Source organism: Carlito syrichta, unplaced genomic scaffold (genome assembly GCF_000164805.1).
Source record: "Carlito syrichta isolate Samal-C Ts95f unplaced genomic scaffold, Tarsius_syrichta-2.0.1 Scaffold304768, whole genome shotgun sequence".
NCBI classification, from domain to species: domain Eukaryota; kingdom Metazoa; phylum Chordata; class Mammalia; order Primates; family Tarsiidae; genus Carlito; species Carlito syrichta.
The window spans coordinates 350,748-367,861 of NW_007248864.1; the positions used below are offsets into that span (position 1 = coordinate 350,748).

The window sequence follows — 17,114 nt, forward strand, 5'->3', positions numbered from 1 at the left end:
AATTATTGCAAGCAATTGCTATGTGAAAGCATTTACTGAGAAGCCCCCAAGCTTTTTCAACTTCCCACAGAGTTTTCTGTCCAACATGGTTCATCTTATGATGTAGCCTACTGACCACGTTCTCCATGAGTGCTTCTTCTAGGCACTGGACTCTGCAGGGGAGAATGCGCAGAGACACAGAAGATAGTGATTTTCTTTTGGAGGCTCATGGCATAAATGTCCTGCCACATATCTTGACCCCAGAAGGGCTTGTTCATAATTGTCCATTGCTGTGGGTGCTATTATGGCACCCACAGCATCAGTCCTTTGAACACTGTGCAGTGTCTGTGCAAGTTGTCAGTGAGCCTGACTCTCTGAGTATCACCAGCTACACTACCCACAACTCTACTCACTGACTGCTCTGTTCGATCCCATCTTCCATCCAGATAGTCTATGTTTTTGGCTGGTATGCAACAGCTCGCCATAGAGGGGGTTGTTCCCTATATGGTCAGTCCATGTACCAAGTCTCTTCTGGGACCAGTGGTATGTCCTCCCTAACGAGTGATGGGGTAATAATTATTTGCTCTGACAGTTTCTCACCTGCAACAAAGAATGTTATCAGTCCTAGGAGCTGCTACAATTCCTGGCTTAGAGGACTTGTGGAGAGTTTGCTATGCTGCTAGAGATATGCTCACCATTTGGTCAAAGTCTGCACAGCTGAACTGTGGAGTCTGTGAGAGAGGTCATGGATTCATCCCACTATGGGCAGAGAGGTATACACAATTACCAGGGTTTGTCCAGTAATTGGCTTTGTTGCCAAGAGAGCTTGATATACTGCATTGACCTGCTGTTGGATGAGGATATAACGGGTTTTGACACCTTTTTAGGTCTGCAACTAAAAACCAGTGAGAAGCCACGCTTTCCCCTGTCTCTTTCAAAGCCCCTAGGCATATCCCTCCTGAGTAACATTCACATCCAATTCACAGGGAAGGGATTGGTTTAGAATATCCACAGCACTTTTGGCAGCCATGAAGGTCTGTTGGCACTCCTCTTTCCAGTCCCATTGGTGTCCCTTTTTGATTAATCTATATGGGAGTTATATGATCTGCCCTATATGTGGGATAAATGCCCTCCAATAGCCAAATGAGCCCCCGAATTCCTGTAGCTCTTTGGGAAGTGTTGGGCAGGGAAAAGCCTGTATTTTGTTAGTAACAGCGGAAGGCATCACTTTTGTCTTGCCAGACCAAATAACTCCCAAGAATTTGATGGATAAGCCAGGTCCTTACAGCTTGTTTTGATCCACCTCCCATCCTTTCCCCTGAAAATGTTCAATCAGCTGGATGTGGCCTGCTATAGGTCTGTAAGAGAATCAGAAGTTAGCATGATCTTATCTATATAATGAAATAGAGGCACTGATGTAGATCGCCTCTAGCTTTCCAAATCTTGAGTGACCATGCCATGACATAAGGTAGGGCTGTGCAGATACCCTATAGCAGCATCATGCATGTCCACTGTCTTCCTTCCCAGATGAATGCAAACTGATCTTGACAATCTGCATGAATATTAATACTATCGAAAGCATTAGCCAAATTCACTACAAAATGGTATGTGCTCATTTATGTCGCTAATTGTTTCAATATGTCAATGATATTGGGTAGAGCAGCATACAGAGGAAGTATGACTTTACTTAATTCCCAGTAATCTACCATTATTCTCCAGGTAACATTCAGTTTCCTTACTGGCCATATCCGGTAATTATAGGGGCCGTGAGCAGGACAGATTATATCAACCTTTGCCAATTCCTGTATGTTTTTACCAATTTCTTTGTGCCTGCCAGGTAAGTGGTATTGTTTGGTGCTGGCAGGACCATAGGAGGATGTTTGGCATGCTCTCTGATTACAGCTTTAACTACCCTTGCTAGCAGGTGAAATTCAGTAGCACTAGTTTCTAAATACAATCTTGGCAGCACATGAATTCCTAATGTGTGTGTGTGTGTGTGTGTGTGTGTGTGTGTGTGTGTGTGTGTGTGTGTGTATATAGCATAGACTCTAGGGGGCAGGCAGCTGATGCACAAAGTTAATATCACCCTCCTAACCTTGATTGATTAATCACCATACTCATCTATAGCAGTTAGAGGCACTTCAGATTTACTTGGGTTACCATATATTAGAGTGCATTCAGCTCCAGTGTCCACCAAAGTTATTATTCTTTGTACATTTTGTGGCGGTCCTGTATATAGTGAGCTCAATATGTGACCTTTGATCTACAGAAGAGGTTCATCCATCCTTCATGTCTTGGCCACCCCCTACGCCTGAGACCAGGGCCAGGACAGAATGCTGTCATCCTCTAGGAGAGAACTGGGCTCAACCCAAGGGAGGAAAGAGCATTCTGTAGGTCCCTCCTTTCATTACATCTTACAGCCTCAAGAGGGAACCTCCTTATTACTGGGTGTCCACTCTAATACCCAGACCTCAGTCCTCTTTTCTGAGATAGGTTGGTAATGCTTTTCTATGTGAAGTTGCTTCCACAGTTTCACCAACACCACAGTGGGCTGCTTATCTGTCTTGCTCAAATCCACCCCTGCCTTAATCAAATCCATCTACATTTTCTTGTGGGTCACCTTTATGGGACCCTCTGTCACTTTTTTCCCCTTCAGGTTCTTTTTTCACACTCTCAGTTTCTGCCTAGTCAAACTCGTTTCTCCCAGGTCTGAGATAGCTTGCACATCTCCCTGTACTGTCTCACCTACTAGCAGAGATAGCACAGATATTCTGCTCTCTACCTGAGTTAGCCGAACACCTCTTTCTAATCTTAATTCCTCCTGCAATATCTGCACCTGGCTCCTAGTGGCTCCAATAGCCATTAGGAGAGCACAAAGCAGGGACCATGTCACAGATGCTGTCTGCACAGCTATCTTTTTTCTTTTGAAATTGTCCCTTCTCATCAACTGTCTTAAATAATTCCAGCAGTCTGGCGTTTTCAGGGTATCCCCGTACTCATACAGTGGCCCCCAGTTTTTTACAAAGCTGGCACCTTTAGACTGCATCGTGCCAGTGGTCCACCGTGGGAATGCCCCCAGCAGACATTCCCTACCCTCTCTGTCTCTACTGTGGCTCCTACAATGGGGGAGCTTCTCGGAAATATCCTGCCGATTACATCAAATTCTAGAGGACCTGCATATAATATTTACCTGTTCCAAAGAAGTCACCCAAAAGTCCACAGGGAGAGACACTGATTTTTTACACTTATGAGAGTGTCACCAATGGTGGCGGGTTAGTGAGGAATCAGTGTCTCAGGACAGCATAACAAAGAGTTTTATAATCAATCTAGTTAATTATTCAAATTTCTATATAGCGTTTACAATCACATTGATTAAAAATGACAACTACATTGTCGTTAGGTGACTTGGTTACCTGCATCCTGTGACTTGTTACCCCCATGACTTATTACAGGGAATATGCATATCCTGCAGAGATTAGCTGTGGCCACAGGCTGCTCCCTGGGGCAAGGGCAGAAAGAAACATGATATGGGGGAGAGAGGCAATGTCCAGACAATTACCCCACACATCCCTTATTCAATATCCTGGTTCAACTTACACTCGACTCTACTGTCCAAATGAGCACACTAGTTACAATTAAAAAAGAGTACCAGAAAGTAAGACGAAGCCTGCTTATCAGATTGGTAAAAATTAAACAGGTTCATAAGGCCTGGTTTGGTGGATATAAAGTATTATAGGTTTCACTTTTCTGAAGTAATGATAAATTTGGTGCATTTAAAAATACTGCCGCCGGGCTCGGTGGCTCAGCCTCTAATCCCGCACCTTTGGGAGGCTGAGGTGAGTGGATTGCCTGAGCCCGCGGGTTTGAGACCCGCCTGGGCAGCGAGACCTCATCTCTACAATAAATCAAAAAATCAGCCAGGCATGGTAGCGCATGCCTGTAATTCCGGCTACTCGGAAGGCTGAGGTGGAAGCATCGCTGGAGTCCCGCAGGTGAGGCTGCAGTGGCGGGAAGCGGCCACTGCACTCCAGTCTGGGCGACCGAGTGAGACTTCAACTCAAAAATAAAAAAATAAAAAAATAAAAAATAAAAATGCTGCCACTGTAATTGGATAGTAACCAGAAAATATTGGTCTGATTTCTATATTCTTAGGTGGTCATTGACTTTAAATATGATTCTATGTACACACATACTGTGATGGTTAATTTTTTGTATCAACTTTGCTGGGCCATGGTGCCCAGATATCTGATCAAACATTATTCTGGATGTTTCTGTAAGGGTGCTTTTTGAATAATATTAATATTTAAGTTGGTGGACATTGAGTAAACAAGTTGCTTTCCATAATGTAGGTGGTCCTCATCCAGTCAGTTGAAGGCATTAATAGAACAAAGGTTGACCTTCCCAAAGCAAGAAGGAATTCTTCTAGCAGATGACCTTTGGACATGAGCTACGTTGGATCTTCCCAGCTTTCCAGCCTGCTAGCCTTCAGAACTGAACTACACCATTGGCTCTTCTCTGGTTCTTCAGCCTGATGGCCTTTGGACTTGATCTGCAACTTCTGGTCTTTCCCTGGTCTCTTCCCTTCAGATTTTGGACATGTCAGCCTCCAAAATCATTTGAGCCAATCCTTAAAATAAATCTCTCTCTCTTTACACTAAACACACACATGCACACACACACACACACACACACACACACACACACACATCTTCACTCCTACAGCATTTTTGCAAGTGAACAACTGACTATTCAATCAGAGGTAATTACTTAGATAAGTTATAGTGCATTTAGTAGTCATATAACAGAATATTATACAGACATCAAATGATAATGCTGCTTTAGGGAGAGTACACACACATATATATCATGGTCATATGTGTCTCTAAATCTATTCTACAGAAATAAAAGGAGTTGTAAAGTTTTTTGTACAAATGTGGTCACTGTGGTGTTTTTTGTAATGACAAATGTAAAAATATGGTAATAAAATGTCCTTAAATGGGAAACATTAAATAAACATGGCATGTTCATATAAGAGAATATCATGCTGTTAAAAAAGAATAAAGTAGATATATATGTAAAAGATCTGGACAAATCTTCAAAAAATATTATTATATGAAAAAAATGCAGCTATAAAAATAACAAAATCATATCCCTTGCAGCAACATAAATGCAGCTGGAGATCATCATTTTAAGTGAACTATCACAGAAACAAAAAACTGAATACTGCATGTTCTCACTCATCAGTGGGTGCTAAACATTGAGCACATGAACACAAATTGGAAACAACAAATGCTGGGCACTGTTAAAGAGGGAGTAGATAAGAAACACACAAACACCCATTGGACCATGTTCACTACCAGGGGGAGAAGTCCAAACCTCACCTGCATGCAATTTACTTATGTAGCAAATCCTCACATATGCCCCATGATTCTAAAAGAAATTTTTAAAAAGGAAGCTAAGATACACAAATGTCATGCTCATTTATCCAAGTTGCAGGCAGAACTGACAGAACCTTGATCACTATGTCACCTGAGATAGAGATTCATTCTGGACCCAAGCTTCAGATAAAATTGCAGTCTCCCAAAAGAGGGCCTCAAGAAGGGTTTGTGAATCACAGATTTAGCTTTTTTTTTTTATTTTTTCCAGAACCCATTCTAACATTTCACAGGCTTCCAATAACCCCACAAAATGGGTGTTGACAACCCATTTTGGGGAAGAAGGACTGTAATTGAAAGGGCCACTGGGTTACTGATTTTGATTGCTGTCTTTCTTGGCACAGCAGCTATTAGAGGGAATGTACCACCTGAAGATTTAAAGACTGCAGCAGTCTTAATCTCTCCTGACATTTTCCCCATTAGATTGGCTCAAGCATTGCCTGACACTGGCAACTGTTTTCACTAACTTCTTTGCTGTTATATGATGGTCTTTTTCTTTGTATATTGTTTTATTTAAACTTTCTGGGAGTTTATGTAATTGATAGGCTTGTGTATCATAGTATATCTGGAAATCTGCTGATGAAATACTACAATGCCTGAATGTGTAATATTTTTTTTTCCTTCTTCCCCCACTCTCTTCCTTGATGTTAGTAAACATTTTAACTGGTGAGCTGATATGGTAATAGAGGCTCTTTATCTTGTAAGAAAAAGGTGTGGGTCAGTCAGGGTCACCTGGGGTTAGCCTGTATTAGAAATTTCAATATTTTGTTCACAGTCTCTTGAGTTCTGGCATAATACCTACGTTGTGGGTTTTGGTATATTTCTGAAAAGAGATCCATCTCTACTTATCTTGCTCAGCTTGACTGGGGTGTTAAAATATGCAAATCATAAAATTGTTTATTACTTAAGAAAAGTAAGCAGTAAATCGTTGTTGATATAGGCTTGCTAGATAATTATTTAATATTTGATATTATTTTTTAAAAAAACAGGAATTAGAGAAACATACAGGAAATGAAAACAGGAAATTTACAAAACAGAATGTATAGGATCTTATTTTTGACCTAAATTATATATGATATCAGATGAAAACAATTTATTTGGGAGAAAAACATCAGAAAGTTAGCAGTGATAACCTTTGGACTACAAGAACGTTTTATGTCATTCTTTTCTGTATTAGTCAGAATGTAATTTCTTACATTTAGAAATTTTAAAAGCACAAGCATTATTTATGCCCTAGCATAACTCAAAAGCCTTTCATGTGTAACAGGCCAGAATGATTAGCAAATAGTTCAACTATGTTGAATATTTCAAATAAAGAAGTTATTCAAAAAAAGAAGCAAGGGAAAATATAATATGGGAAGGGTATGCTCCCGTGTGTGTGTGTGTGTGCATGTGTGTGTGGGTGTATAATCTAAAAGGACATATTTTAAAATGTTAACAATGATTGACTTTGGCAAGTAAGACATGGAGTCTGGAGTTCAGGGAGATTTACTTTCCACTGTTTACCCTGTTGTGCTATTTGAATTTTGTGACCATGTGCACATATTATATTTTCAAATGAACCTTCTTCTGAGCATCTATTATCTAAGATAGAGATCTATTTTTATACTGTGTCGGGAGCTTGAGTTTGGAAGGTAGAAATTAATCAGTTTTCTATATTTGACCCTAACAGTGTTGATAACCTTCTACCAATCTTCTGATTCTGGATTTGAGGGAAGGTAGTTTGGATAATAAAAGGGAGCGGAGGGGCAAAAAAAGTTTAGAGTTAGGAATAGCATCCTAGGATGACTTACAAGTAAAGGATACCACATGTAGAGCCACTATGCAACATGCTAAACCATTCATTCTCACCTATCTTTGAAGACTGCCAAGGATATGGAGTGCAATTCAGGTTAGTGGTTATGAAACCTGGCCTTATCTGAATTACCTGGGGTGCTTTAAAATGTCCTTTGTTTTTATTATAGACATAATAACTGCATAGAGGTCTAAGAAATTTAAAAATATAGAAGAAAAAGTGAAAGTTCCCTGTTTATTTACCAGTTTTCTCTGGAGGTAGTCACATTTATTATTATAAATTTTAAGTTTTCTTGATGATTAACAATATTACTCTAAACCAGCAGTTCCCAACATTTTTGGCATCAGTGACTGGTTTTGTGGAAGACAATTTTTCCATGGACCGGGGTAGAAGGATGGTTTCAAAATGATTCAAATGCATTACATTTATTGTGCACTTTGTTTCTATTATTATTACATTGTAATATACAATGAAATAATTATACAACTCACCATAAAAAAAGAAGCATGGATGGAAGTGGTAAATAAAATAACGGGCAGGCCACAGGTGGACTAAAATAAGTGCCAGATTTTGACTTAAAACCTGTCACCAGATGCAAATATACAATTGAAGTGCATCAACTCACTTGCCACTCACTGATAAGGTTTTGATATGAGTCTTCAAGCAATTGCTTTATTATGGTCTCTGTGCAGTCAAACCTCACTGCTAATGTTAATCTATATTTGCAGCCACTCCTCAGCACCAGCACCACTGCCTCAGCTCCATCTCAGATCATCAGGTATTAGATTCTCATAGGAGTGCACAACCTAGATCCCTCGCATGTACAGTTCACAATAAGGTTAGTGTTCCTACGAGAATCTAATGCTTATGCTGATCTGATAGGAGATGGAGCTCAGGTGGTAATGCGAGCAGTGAGGAGTAGCTGTAAATACAGATGAAGCTTTGCTCACTTGCCACTGCTCGCTTTGCTCACTTGCTCCTGATCTTGGCCCAGAAGTTGGAGACCCTTGCTCTTTTTTTTTTTTTTGAGTTGGAGTCTCATTCTGTCGCCCAGACTGGAGTGCAGTGACCACTCCCGGCCACCGCAGCCTCGACCTGCTGGGCTCCGGCGATCCTTCACCTCAGCCTTCCAAGTAGCCGGAATTACAGGCATGTGCTACCACGCCCGGCTGATTTTTTGATTTATTGTAGAGATGAGGTCTCGCTGCCCAGGTGGGTCTCGAACCCGCGGGCTCAGGCAATCCACTCACCTCAGCCTCCCAAAGGCGCGGGATTACAGGCTGAGCCACCGAGCCTGGCTGAGATCCTTGCTGTTAATATGTTTATACTTCTGACTCTTGCTTTATCATTTTAAAATAGTATTTACTGACTTTCTACTAAGAAAGATGAAATATTTTGTATATTTATGCTACCTCTTTTACCAACTTCTGACTTTCCCAAAATTTTATTTGTTATAGTATTATATTTTTCACAATATTTTAGTGGTTGCTTTTATCACTTTAAATAACATAATTAAATCTTTATTTCTAGATTCCTTAATTACAGTCAATATTTATTGACACTCATTTCAGAGACACTTTCTCCCACACTCTCCCTTCCCTCACTCTTTTTGACTTCCGTCAGCTAAAATATTACTTATACATTGTTAAACTTATAACAGCTACTGTCTAGGTTCAAATCTCAGCTCCAACACTTGTTATCTATGTAATCTTGGGTAAAACTGAATGTCTCTGTGCCCTCAGTTTTTTAAATTTTTCAAATGGAGATGACAACAGTATCTTTTTTTAGGGTTACTGTAAGATAAAATTTCACTTACATTGAAATAAATATTTCAAAGCAACTAAAATATTGCTTGGCATACAGTAAGTGCTTTTAAGTGTTAGATTTTAAAACAAAATGACAAAATTAAAAATAAAAGAAATTCTACTCTGTAACTTCAATGAAATCTTCAGACTTCTTTATCTATACCTTGATTTAAATAAATCAAACCAAAAGGGCAAAAGAGATGACGAGACATTTCACCAAGGAGAATATACAGATTGCAAATAGGCACATGGAAAAACGTTATCATCATTAGATATGAGAAAAAAACAATACGATATCACTACATATCTGTCAGAAGGGCTAAAATTCATGCTGAGGAAGATGTGGTGAAACTGGATCATTCATACATTGATGGTAGAAAATGTAAAACGGTACAGCCACTTTGAAAAAGGTTTGAAAGTTTCTTTTAAAAACTAAACATGCAAGCACTATACAACTCAGCAATTGTGCTCCTGAGCACTTATCCCCAGTGAGATGAAGACTTAAGTTCATATAAAAAACTGTACACAAATGTTCAGTGCGTCCTTTTTTTTGAGTGCAGTCTTACTCTGTCACCCAGACTGGAGTGCAGTGCTACGCTCATGGCTATAGCAGCCTCAATCTGCTGGGCTTAGGCAATCCTTCCACCTCAGTCTCCCTAGTAGCTAGGAGTACAGGCACGCGCCATCATGACCAGCTATTTTTAAAATTTTATTGTAGAAAAGAGGTCTTGCCATGTCGCCCAGACTGGTCTCAATTTCCTGGGCTCAGGTAATCCTCTCGCCTCTGCCTCCCAAAGTACTGGGATTACAGGAGTGAGCCACTCCACCCGGCTCAGAGCAGTTTTATTCATGAACTGAAAACAGCCCAGATGTCCTTCCACAGGTGAATAGTAAACATTCCTACCATGGAATACTACTCAGCAATAAAAAGAAATGAACTATTGATACAGGCAACAACCTGGATAAATCTCTAGGGAACATGTTGAGTGGAAAAGTCAATCTCAAAGGGCTATGTACTGTCTGATTGTATTAATATTATTTATATGCATTCCTGAAATTATAAAATTGTAGAAATGGAGAACAGTTTATTGGTTGCCATGAGTTAGGGAGAGGATGGGATAGGAGGGAATTAGGTGTGGATATAAAAATATATGGGATCCTCGTGGTGATGGAATTCTTCTGTATCTTGACCATACCAATGTCAATATTCTGGTCTTGATATTGTGTTATAGTTATGCAAGATGTTGTCAGTGGAGGAAACTGGTAAAGGGTACACTATATCTCCCAGATCTTTCTGTATTGTTTCTTACAATTGCATATGAATTTAAAATTAATTCAAAATTAAATGCGTAATATAAATATAATAAAATAAATACACAACATTTTTAATAGTAAGATCCATGTACATAATAGTCACAGCAGCAACAAGTGTGCGTGGTTGGGCCCATAGGAAGAAAAATGCAATCATATGAGTGCTGCTGGAAGGAGAATGTTTTAAGTGTCAAAATCAAATGAATTATCTTTCATTATTTTTTTCATTGATCTGGAATGATGGCACATTTTAGTTTGTTTACTGTTAGAGCCAAGATTATAGTAAAGCCTTTTGTTTTATTTTTAATTTTATTCTGTTTTTACTGATTTATTGATTTATTTTTATTGTAAAGATGTGGGGTACAAATCAGGCTGGGGTACATAAGTAGTTTGAAGTCCCTAACTGGTCCTCACTTTTGCTAGTTTTTTGTTTTCTTTAGAGTTCCTAATTGTATTTCATTTTTATTGTAAATCAAACCCACATATAAATGGCTTCTGGTTTCTTAGTTATAGGGGTTGATTATGGAATTTGTGTCCATCTTAAGGATATTCTTCACTGAAACTCCTGACTTTCCCTTGTAATTCTGACCTATTACATCCTTAGTCAGTTTAGTAGTTGCTTTCTTGGGATTTCTTTTATGAACACTTCTGTGGTGTTTTAAAATACAGACCTGGGTAGGATTGAGTTTGCCAGTTGAATCTTAGTCATTTGGAATTTCTTAGGGGAGGTATGGCTGAGGTATGAGTGCTTTGGAAAAATTAAGTGATTTTGCTGATCAATTTGATTTGGAAACTCATGTAGCTAATCTTTAAAGTTCTGTAACTGCCATTCTTCTTATTACTAATAGTAATAATATGTACTTTTTAATTGAGCATTTACTATGCTCTAGGCATTGTTTTAAGTGTGAATTTATAGACTCACTCTTTACAACAAACCTATGAAGTAGGTGCTATTATTATCTTCATTTTAGAGAAAACTAAGTATCAGAGAAGTCAAATCACACCACTTTCAAGTACCAGAGCCAAAATTAGAACCCAGGTTTGCCTGACAATATAATCCTCAATTTCAACCAACAAACTATGCTAATTTTAATGTTAGCTGTTGCCTGTTGTTCCAGACACTCAGGAGACTGGGGAGGATTGCTGGAGTCCAGGTGTTCTGGGCTGAGGTATGCTATCCTATTGGGTGTCTGCATTAAGTTTGGCATCAAAATGGTGACCTCCCAGGAGCAGGGAGCCACCAGGTTGCCTAAGGAGGGATAAACCGGCCCAGGTCAGAAATGGAGCAAGTCATAACGTCCACATTGATCATAGTGGAATTACACCCGTGAATAGCCACTGTACTTCAACCTGGGCAACACAGCAAGAACCTGTCTCTAATAATAATAATAATATAAAATAAATAAAACAAAATGGATAGACTCAATAACTCTATGGAAACATCTAGAAGTCAAAGAGCTTGGTTTTGGAGAACAGATAAAAGGACTGTGTTATCGACTAATTTTATAGCTAAAATCTGGCATCTTTTAATCAGTGAAGTCAATTAAGCAATGTAATTTTTGTGAGATATCAGGGGTATGAATAGTGGGCCATGAACCAAGTAAAAAGCTTTAAGGTTTTCTTTTGAAATCTCAGTGTTTTAGATGCCATAGAAACAACTACAAACTCTATCAATACAAATATCTTAAAAGTGTTCCCATGTCAGCATCTCTAAAAAAGGTCACATCTATGGGTTATCTGTCATTTTCTCTTTCACATTTTCTCTGGTTTCCATTTAAATAAATAATTGGAATAAGCTGTACTAATTTCTGAGCATTTGAAATGAAATACCCAGTGCGATTCTTGTTAGTGGCAATAAGAGTAGCCTCCAAGTGGCTTGGTCAGTTTGATAGCTAATTATTGGAATGATATATACTTTCCATTGTTGAACTGGAGTCTTAATTTTTACAAATATCAAATATGACTCAAATCTGTTCACATTTAAGAAGTATGCCCTGTGAGTTCTTACTGTTCTGATATGGACTGATCTTAAAGACCCACCAAGTTAAAAAAAATAGTATATGCTACCATTAATATAAAAAAGAGGAAGCATGCATATTTGTAGTTGGTAATGAATGCACAAAAATCTGAACAGACACGCAAGAAGAAAACAAAAGAAACATGCCTTAGTAATGGGTGCAAATCCAAAATCTAAATTTAAATTGTTAATGAAATGTGCAAAATCACTACACACATGCAGATAATGGAATCGTGAATTTTGTGCAACATTAGACCACTGTATGCTTTCATACCGTATGGGTTGTTTTTCTTGTGTAATTTAAAAACCCAAACCAACTCTGCTAATTAAGCTTTCCCTGGCCAGGAGCTCACTTGGATCTCTGACAGTTCCTAGTTAAAGCCTAGTTTGTGGTTTTTGACAGCAAACCAAGACCCTCTTGTTTGCTTCAGGAAAACTGGCTGGTTTTACTCCCTGGCATTATTCTGGGGGTACCCTCATCCCAACAAGTCACCAATTGTCTTGATCATGACTTATAGTTGTGCCAGATTGTTCTTGGTCATATTTTGCTTGAGATAAATAGTAATAGTAGTTATAAAATTATTGTTAATTTGTTTTTAATTTATGACAAATTATTTGAGGACCATGAATAGGTGGTATACTGAGATAACCATGTAAAGACAAAAGCAACTAAAACAAATTATTTGAAGTAATATATGTGTTTTGGCACATATTTTAATTTTTCCATTTACTGCTGTTCAGCTAGTCCAGAACTCTGAAGATGAAAACACCATACACAAGTGATATTTTATAAAATGAAATGTTTAAAATGTACTTTTTCTGATAATGACACTCAATGTAAATAGTATATAGCAATTTTTCATAATTTTATTTATTTGAGCATGTTTAGGAATGGGAAAAGAGACTGAATCAGAGACCTTCAGTACTTTTATTAAATCTACCTCATCTCCCTTTTTATGTCTCCTTACAGAAAATAAATGGCCTAAGAATTTCCACCTGCTTGGTAGGATATTTGTAAGATGTCTCAGAATATCTTGGTTTCCCAAATATATTACCCAAAGCAACTAGTTTTTATAACCTTTACCCTCTTATGGAACCCCAAACTAAGCCTGAGAGGAAACCACAAACCTGGTAAAAAAGTAACAATATTCCTTCCTTCCCTTATATGGTCTACTGGTGTCACTTATCTAAAACTCCTCAGTCTGTGACCTTGAGAAACCTAGAGGCTTAATAGGAAGAGCAGAACATCGAAGGTCATCCCTTTACCGTTATCCAAAAAGAAGAGCAAGTGTTCATCCTAACAGGTAAGTATTTTCATAATTATGGCAGATGGTGATTGAAGTAAAGGCGATTCAAAGGGGGGAGGGCATGTGAAAGCAATAATTTTGAATGTTTGACATTTGTTTTGAAACTACCTTACTACCCTGTACCCTTTACCATCTGTCTGTTATCCCTCCCAACACCCACCTCTGTCTTCCCACAGGGCTCCATTGTCTGCAGTTCCTGTTTCTCAGGGGCGGAGCTGTGGGAGGCAGCCATGGGTGCCATAATAGGCACCTGCGGCCAGCACAATGGGCTGTGGGTGCTTGTGGGAGAGACAGATTGATGTATTGTGCATGGGGGAGGAGGGCTGTCACTTGAATCCATGTGAACCCAGGCTTTAGGGGCAAGGGAGATTGACAGCTTTTGTAGGTTGCATTTCTTTTTCAAAGCTTGGCTTTAATAGACAGTAAGTTTGGGGCCCCAGGCTTTCACTCCCATAATTCTAACAGGGCAATCACGAGCATTCAGCATTTCTTTTGACCCCCCTTGTTACGCATTAAATGATTTCAGTAAAGGAATGTGCAGCATTAATTAGAATTTGTTAGCAGATACCAAGGGGAAAAGTTTCTTCACAACAACTATAGGAGGTGTCATTTATACAAAGACTTTTTTGTTTTCTTTCCCCATTACATTATCACTGCAATATGTAAGGTAGTGATTCTTTTCATTTAAATTAAGTGGAAAGCTACTAAATCTTGTTTTATTCTCCAAAAAGAATAAGGTCCTTAACACTTATCTTTTAACTTCTTTCATTTCCTAAGGTTGGTGTTTACTTTTGCTTTCAGTACGACCCATTTACTGGTCTATGTGGTTGTGTATCCAGTTTTGTGTACCATTTAGCTCTTACAATTACAGGCAACCCACTACTGATATATAAGGATTGTTTCCAGGTGAAAATAGCTACCAGTAATATTGGAAATCATTGACATGCTGGAGCCCCTTTCGGTAATGGTACATTGAGAAATGCTAAAAATTAGACTACTCTCAGTTTGTGTCCTAACTTATTTTCTAACACTGTTTTATCCTAGTTGATATTTAACCTTAACCATTACATCAAATTTATGAAATAGGGCAGCGGCCAAGGAATATTTTTTCCCATTGAAAACTCTTTTCTAAACATGTCAGATTTTTAAACACCAAAAGTCCCTCCCAACACACACATAGATAGTATCGTTTTCTTGTAGCGAGTAAAAAATGGTCTTTTTGTTTTGTATCTATTTTCTATTCTTTTAAAAAAAATTCCCGACATTTTAGATTTATATAGTAACAAAACTAACCTCAGATAGGATATCTTGTAAACACACTCTTTGCCATCCTGGGTACTAATAAAGCATTACCAGAATTTCTGGTTTGATTTTTCTAACATCTCTTATATAAAATCATTCCATCCAACGGAAGGAGGTGGAGGCTAATTGAATTAGAATTTCTTCCACTCAATTGTTTTATTTAAATGTGTTAAGGGCAACAGTGAAAAATATTGTCTGCCATTATTTCTCAGAAAGAACATATTCCCACACAGTTGTCTGGCTCCGTCTATAATAATAATTTGGTGCAATGGTTTAAAAGGAGTGGGGTGATAATAATTAGGGTGTGTGACACAGAAATTTCAATGCTGGATTCAACATTTCACCATGCAGAGCATGAAAATTGCCGACTGGGGCTAGTCAGCTCTAAGTACTAATTAACTAATTAATCAGGTGCTGAAACCAACTGAATGGAGGATACCAGCCAGACAACTCAAACCCAAGCAGAGGGTTGTGTTCTTTAAAAGACAGTGCTGTCTTTCTTCTTAGTTTTTAACTCAATCAAAAATGAGGAGAGAAAGTAGGATATGGTGTCCTACTGTCAATCATTTTGGTTCAAGCTTTTTACTTAGAGAAAATAAAATAAAAATATGTGCTACCGATAATAATTATGAGGCACCACGTGTAGGGCAATCGTCAAAGCTCTGCAAACCCGCTAACTCCTTGGCCATGAAGTATTTCGGGCAGGAGGGAGGGGGGGACAGTGTCTTATTGGAGCTTTTGTCTACAAATTTTTTTTAAACATAGGAGAATGAGAAACATATCTCTCCGTTTAGACTGATCTTAGGTCTTTTGCCTCATCCTTCGTTTATGTAAATGAGAAGAGTCCAATTACACATATGGAAAAAGGGTTTAATGAATCGTGAAAAAGCCCGGTTTCCAGAGAAAGGGCACAATTCCCTCTTCTTCTTCTTTTCCTCTTTTAAATTTAACTTAGAAACATGTATTTCTTTTAAGGAAGATGATAAAGCTTAATGATAATTTTATGTACTAATTTTCATATTTGGGAATTAGTAAACATGTTTTGCTGGTGATTTAGCTTCCTTTATTTTTGTCTGTAGGGCTCTGTAGAAACAGCAAATTTTCCACTACAAAACCTGCAAAATTATAACTTTTTTCTGTTAATTTTTAAAATGATTACATGTTAGTTCCTCCCATTTTTAATGTTATTGTTTAGCTCAGTGATAATTTTCCTTCTTGTACACAGTTTGCTCTGGAACTGCCTGCATTGAAAAAGGACTGCCTCTGCACTGAAACAAGGGATTTGTTATTAAACGCAAGGCAAAAAAGATGTTAGTTTCCCATACCGTTTAGTCTTAATCTTGGTATTATTATAATGTTTCAACTAGCTAGAACTTTTAGGGCGCTGGAAATTAAATGTTTCTTTTTTCTTTCTTTCCTAAAAGGGATTGAACTTTCTAGAGCAGAAAATCCCGTGTTTGGGCTTTCAGGTTTTCTCTCTCTTCTTTCCCCTTACTTTTTCATCTTGGAATTTTCGATAGTTGAAAGTAGTCCACACAGAATCTGCTCTCTACCCATTTTTCCTAATGACAAAAACCTTTGCAAGAATACTGGGGAGGAAATCCATACCATTTCTGACCGTTACTCTTAGAATTTGATAAGTATGCCTGCCACTGGCCCTGAAGAAGTGCTTTGTAGGGACAGCAGGAAAGTTCTTAGTCACGACAGGACAGCTTTCCGGAGACCTATTCGACAACCTGATTAGTCACTTGGAGAAACTGAGGCCCAAGAAGACAGAGCAGGCGCTTTTCCTGACGTGATTTCTCTTTCCGCTACAAAGTACTAGTTTGGTCCACAGAAAACACTTTTCTCAGGCACCTACTATGTGGACAACATTGCTGGGCTGCAGATGGCCTGCCTACTCATGAGGACCTCGCTCCTTCCACTCTATCCCCAGGCTTCCCCGGATCGGTGCCCTGGATGTGATCGACACCATATAGTTGCCCCATAATCCTCTCTGGCAACATAGGATGTAAAATTTGCTCAGCTCATTGGATGAAGCTGTCATGTCCCAAAAATGTGTGAAAAGGGGGCCAAGCAGTAGGCAAGCGCAGCGTTGAGGCAGCGCTCCTGCCGGCCCCCCTCCGAGTTCTCGGTGCGGCAGCCGAGGCGCGAGCGGGGGCT

At 38.8% G+C, this 17,114-nt stretch overlaps 1 protein-coding gene across 1 annotated transcript in view; it reads left to right on the top strand.

Annotated features, from left to right (window-relative positions):
* Window positions 1–17,114, top strand: part of LOC103263215 (UPF0472 protein C16orf72) — a 64,262-nt gene that overhangs the window by 45,150 nt on the left and 1,998 nt on the right. Inside the window, exons 2-3 of the mRNA XM_008060897.2 lie at window positions 13,544–13,646; window positions 14,427–14,475. Of these exons, the coding sequence (XP_008059088.2) occupies window positions 13,544–13,646; window positions 14,427–14,475 (152 nt within the window). The remainder of the gene's footprint in view (window positions 1–13,543; window positions 13,647–14,426; window positions 14,476–17,114) is intronic.